Source organism: Hordeum vulgare, chromosome 3H (genome assembly GCF_904849725.1).
Source record: "Hordeum vulgare subsp. vulgare chromosome 3H, MorexV3_pseudomolecules_assembly, whole genome shotgun sequence".
Classification (NCBI taxonomy): domain Eukaryota; kingdom Viridiplantae; phylum Streptophyta; class Magnoliopsida; order Poales; family Poaceae; genus Hordeum; species Hordeum vulgare.
Genome location: NC_058520.1, coordinates 462712944 through 462718549, shown reverse-complemented (window position 1 = coordinate 462718549; position 5606 = coordinate 462712944). Strand labels below are relative to the sequence as shown.

The window sequence follows — 5606 nt, the reverse complement described above, 5'->3', positions numbered from 1 at the left end:
TAGTCCTAAATAGTCACTCTAAACCCGAATGGAGGTGCCACCCGTAGCCGACTAGCTAGCTGGCTTGGCCGAAGCTAATAAGGTATCAATCGGCCGCAGTAAAATCGACCGAATCCAGTCAGCTATGCCGGCGCCGGCGCTGTATTATTTTTAAATTTAAAACAACGCAATATTTTTTATATTTATTTAAAAAGTGTGTTATTTTTAAAAAAATTAGCCTTTATTCGGGCCAGGCCCGAGATTTGCCTAGAACTTGCCTATTTTGTTTTTGGTAACCATAGGTTTGCCTCTCATAACCAGCCCAATTCCAGCCTACAGTGCGAGACGCAGATTGACAGATTCCCTTTTCGCCTTCCCCAGAACCCGATCGAGCAAACCAATGGAGAAGCAAGCCGGCCAGGCAGCGTCGCCGGCCGACGACGGCATCCACGAGGAGCCGCCGGCCTCCGCCCAGAACGGGAGGCCCGGATCCGAGCCGGCGGCCGCGCCTGAGGTGGAGGTGCAGCTCTTCCGCCGCGGCCGGGGGCCGGTGGCCGTGTTCCGGTCGCCCCTGGGCGGGTACACGCAGGACCAGCTGGAGGTGGGGGATATCCTGGAGAAGCACGGCCTGAAGTGCGTCTTCGCCTTCGACGCCGCCTCCCGCGCGCGCGGCGTCGCCATCCGATTCAACCCCCGCAACGGCCGCTCCCTCCTCCCCTACGCCGCCGACTCCACCATCTTCCTCGACGGCGAGCCCAAGGTAAGTTGCGACACCCAGCCCCCTGTGGAATTTCGCGCGGTTTGTCTGCCTGCTCTGATGTCCGCCAGGTCCTACTCATACAGTAGTTAGCAAGTCTTCGTATGACGTGTTTGCCTCTTTGGTGATTTAGGATCCTTTGCTGAAGCCCATCACGAAGATGATGCTCACTGTCTGCGTCATGACGGTGGTAATTGCGATATTACTGAAGGAGGGGAAGATGCCCCAGTGGCTTAAGACGTCCAAGCTGGGCAACCTGAGCTTCCCACCGTGGGTGCTGGCTTGTATGGTCGTTGTGTTCATGAGGCTCCGGAAGAGAACCAGGGATGTCATGAAGAAGATTGGCTTGTCCTCGTGAGCAGGTAGCAACAGTTTTACTCTTTGGTCCTCTCTTTTATGGTTGAAACAATTACCGCTGCTGGTTTGAATCTCAAGCTGCCGAGAAATCTTATGAGTATAATGTGAGACATTAGGTTACTGTCAAAACTACATGCTACTTGAGATGTCAGTTGTAATAGGTAAAGCACCTAGGCGGATAGGCAGTGACAATATCGGCCGTAGAATGCAAATTATGCTATATGGCTCTGCACTAAGTTATCAGTGTAGTTATGAACTATGGTGTTGTGCCTGTGCAGTTTGATATCTGGTACAAAGCAAAGGTTATGAATGCTTCTGATTCAAAAGAAAAATGAACTGTCCATCCTTAGTTACCCCTAGTTACTACTCATTCCATTCCAAAATGTAAGGCATGCACATATTCAAAGATCAGGTCACACTGACCATTAGACCAATGATACATGTTTTTATATGACACAAAAGCAGTAGGTGATCCTAGCTCTTCTTTTTTCTTTGACAACGAGTGATCCTAGCTCATTTGGTTGGGGTAGTTGATTCGAGACTTCCTATGGTATAATTTTGGTTCCATAACCTATATGATATTTGTCTGAACTTAACATCAAGTTGCATGTGCACCTTATATTTTGGGATGGAAGGAGTACTAAAAAACTGGCAGCTTCATGTTCACAGCGTAGGCATCACTCATGATTCTGTACATTTCTGCTACAAAATTGATGTCGTTCCTTGACTAACCATGACATGCTATGCACTTCAACCGTTCAACCTTACATCATCATATTTGGTTATCTGAAATTAAGTTTGCCTCTGTTCTTCAACTGAATTTTAATCCAGCAGCCCTTCAATTTTTGACAGGTTACTAATGGCAAGCACACTTTTGGCGACTCCTTCCAGTTTGCCGCCAATGTTGGAGATGTACTGGGCAGTGACATACTACATGTAAATGTTCAGAACAAATACATCTTATAGAGCACTTATATTTGACCTTGTTACGTTTAGCATATACACGACACGGTTTTCCAGTGGCATTTTGCTTGTAGCAAGTGTGCATGAATAAAAATAGCCGAACAAACTGGTGTGCACTCTGTGTGCCTCTCGGATTAGTCCTTTGTTGAAGCTGCCCAGGTTGATATTTCCTTTTTTTTTTGGAGTTTCACTTCCAGTTAAGATAGTATAATGACCCTTGATGATGCTTTAACAAGAAATTTAACTGCTAAACTATTTCTCCTCTCGTCTATCAGTGCTAAATTCAGCACTCAAAATACTGGTTTCCTATCTATCTGTCTGTATCATGGCTTGCTTTGCTGCCTGGCCTGCCGAAGATCACGATGCTCTGGCGTGGGATGCCAGCTGCCGCGGTAGACTGCCAGTTTGGCATTTTGGCTGCTGTTGCTTCCTTGTTCTCGCTGGATTCCCCTGGATGGCATGTGATTTGGTCAGGCAAACTCGTACCAGGATATGCCATGGTAGCTCAACGGTAGGTCTTCCCAGCCTCTCCACCCAGTAGGAACGCGCTCAAAACATGTCTGTCCTTCGCCAGACAGATTATCAGAGTTTGTGGTCGGATGCAGGGAGGAAAACATGCGCGAGCTGGACGCCCTGGAGGATCTACCTGCGCCCGAGAAGTGGTTGTACTCCTCCGTTTCGCGGCGGAGGAGCGATGCCCGTGGGGAGTGTACCACAGGGTGGAGCGCTTCCTGCCGCGTCGGTTCTGACGCAACACCTCTGCTCAGGGTCGACGTCACAACGGCGGTCGGAGTTCCACATGTCACGGAGCTGTGGGCGCGGGCGGTGGATTTGAGGCGCCGGCGACGAAAATGCAATGAGAGAAGGGGATTTCGCTGCGGCGGAGGGATAGAGTTCGGACCTGTATCGACCTCGTAGACCTGCATACATACCAAACGAGGGGGCGCATTTGCGGGCACCGTAAAACATTTACGGGCCGGGCCGAGGATACGGGGTCTTATCTGGCCGAAAAAACGGCCCAAACTCATATACTCGTCGAAACTTTATAGTACGGGGACTTTTTACACTATCTGCCAGAGTTGCTCTTATGCGTGCAGACGGGCATTACTGTATTCGAATGCAACAACCTTGCTGCCTTTGAATGTGAATGGATCATCATTTGCAGTTACAGAAGAAATCACCAGTAATCCCTACAGGAGCACGCTCCATGCTTGAAATGGTGAAACCTGTTCCTATCTCGCATAACAATCTCCCTGTCGAAGACCTTAGATATCAGCTTGGTATAATCATGGCAGTCCTTGCACACTCTCAAGTTCTTGACGATCCTGATCACCGTGTCTTCTGGCAACGTGATAAGACCGAAGGCGAGGGCAAGCTTCTCACTGTGCAAGGAGATCGCACCTTCTTTCTCCTCTTCCTCGATATCGAACAGCACCTCTTTTGTGTTTGCGGCGTACCCTTGCAGCCTCAGCCTATGGCTCATCTCTGCAAGCATGGTCTGGATATCCTTGTATCTGGGGTGTGACTTGCTCCCGACGAAGAACTCATGCACCTTGCCGTCAACCTCAATGGCACTACACCCAGGCATCTTTTTGACTCCCTTGGACTTCATCATGTTCCGAACTTTGCTGACGCCCTTCCAGTTATGCGACTCCGCGTAGATATTAGACAGCAACACGTGAGCCGCATCATTTTTGGATTCAATCTCCGTGAGCTTGTGCATTGCGTGTTTGCCCAGATCGACGTTGTTGTGAATCCGAGAAGCGTTGAGTAGCGCTCCCCAGACACCTTCATGTGGCTCCACTGGCATCGAATTGATGAAATCGACAGCATCATCCAGACGCCCTGCTCGACCATACAAATCAACCATGCAGCCGTAGTGCTCAAGCCAAGGCTCAACTTTATGCTTATCCTTCATCGAATCAAAGCATGCTCGTCCCTCCTCTACCAACCCAGCCACAGAGCATCCACGGAGCACCGCGACAAATGTGACACCATTAGGCTCCATGCCCGCGCTCTCCATACGCTTGAACAGCTCAAGACACTCCTCCCCCATGCCATTCATCGCGAGGCCACTCAGCGCGCTGGTCCAGGTGTAGATGTTCCTTTCGCGCATGGTCTCGAACACCTCCATCGACATCGTGACAACTCCACACTTGGAATACATATCCACCAAAGCAGTGCCCAGCGTGACCGACACCCGCATCCCACGGCTGCACACGTAGGAATGCACCCACATGCCACGTTCTAGCGCACCCATCTGTGCACAGGCAGTGAGCACTGACACCAGCGTCACCTCACTGACAGCAACCCCGGCCTTCTGCATTTCGTCGAACAGCCCCAGGGCTTCCCTCGACCTGCCCACGCGCACATACCCTGTGAGCATGGCGTTCCAGGCGACATGGTCCCGCTGCGGCATTCCATCAAACAGCTCGCGCGCGGTGTCGACGTCGCCTCCAGCGGAAAGAGCGCCCAACATGGCAGTGACGCACACCACGTCCGGGCTCACGATCTCCGCGAAGGCGGCCCGCACGGCGCCCACGTCCCCGACCGCCGCGTACATGGATACAGCGCCGCTCTGGACGTGCGGGTCCGTCGCATGGCCGTGTTGGAACGCCGCCGCGTGCACGGAGCCCGCGAGCAGGTTCACGGCAACATCGGTGGGCACGGGCGTCGCAGAGGCGGCGGCGGCCAGGGAGGTCGCGGCGCGGACGAGGAAGGTGAACGAGTAGTGGTCGGGCGCGAGGGGCAGCTCGCGGAAGGCCGCAAAGGCGAGGCCGGGGCATGGCCCGCGGGCGAGGGCGCGGAGGAGGCCGTTGTGGGCGAGTAGCGTGGCCGGGCGCTGGGGCAGGAGGAGGCGCGCGTAGGAGAGGTGGCTGGAGGAGGCGAGGGAGGCGACGAAGTCGGCGTGGTGGGAGGGAGAGGCGAGGCGGCCGGAGACGAGGAGGTGCGCGTGGATCTCGCGGAGGCGGAACTGGGACTGGGAGGAGGCCGCGACGAGGGACGGGAGCAGGAGCAGCGTCGCGGAGTCGCGGAGCGGCACGAGCCGGCGCGGGAGCGGCGCCATCTCGTTTGCGTTGTGTTTTCAGCGATCTGATTTCAGAGCACACACCCACACTGCCTGTTTGTTTGGGATACTCCCGCACGAATTTCGCACATGTTTGGAACGTGTTGTGCTCTAAAAAAACCATTTTCGTACTGTATCATACAATTGCGTATCTGGAACCTGCTTGTATTTTATGGTCCTAGATACCGGCACTAATTTGTTTATGTGTCGTTGTAAAATCACTAAACACTCTTATATTATCGGATGGAGGGAATGTGTTGTTGAAGTTTTATTCATTATAACCACATATTTATAAAAAAAATCCCTAACACCTGACGCTAAATTAATGACATTCTCACAACCAATAAAAATAGACAACATGGCACAACACACACAACACTACGCCACACAAAGAAAATGACGAAAGATTTATGATGCATGTCGGCGTAACGGGACACAGAAGAAAACCTAGAGAAAAAGACAGAAACGACGAATCTTGGAGGG

General features: G+C 52.1%; 2 protein-coding genes across 2 annotated transcripts; one reads left to right on the top strand and one right to left on the bottom strand.

Moving 5' to 3' along the window:
- The first annotated feature begins 284 nt into the window (after nt 1-284).
- Nucleotides 285-2193, top strand: LOC123444274. The gene is made up of 3 exons (XM_045120952.1): nt 285-739; nt 870-1098; nt 1946-2193. The coding sequence occupies exons 1-2, from the start codon at nt 380-382 to the stop codon at nt 1092-1094; spliced, it is 585 nt and encodes a 194-aa protein (XP_044976887.1). The 5' UTR covers nt 285-379; the 3' UTR covers nt 1095-1098; nt 1946-2193.
- Nucleotides 2194-3053: 860 nt separating this feature from the next.
- Nucleotides 3054-5138, bottom strand: LOC123444273 (putative pentatricopeptide repeat-containing protein At5g40405). The gene has a single exon (XM_045120950.1). The coding sequence runs from the start codon at nt 5121-5123 to the stop codon at nt 3234-3236; it is 1890 nt and encodes a 629-aa protein (XP_044976885.1). The 5' UTR covers nt 5124-5138; the 3' UTR covers nt 3054-3233.
- Nucleotides 5139-5606: the final 468 nt, after the last annotated feature.

Coding starts and splice junctions, on each gene's coding strand:
- LOC123444274 (XM_045120952.1), top strand. CDS start 380: ATGGAGAAGCAAGCCGGCCAGGCAGCGTCGCCGGCCGACGACGGCATC. Junction 740..869: donor TCCTCGACGGCGAGCCCAAG/GTAAGTTGCGAC, acceptor TTGGTGATTTAG/GATCCTTTGCTGAAGCCCAT.
- LOC123444273 (XM_045120950.1), bottom strand. CDS start 5,123: ATGGCGCCGCTCCCGCGCCGGCTCGTGCCGCTCCGCGACTCCGCGACG.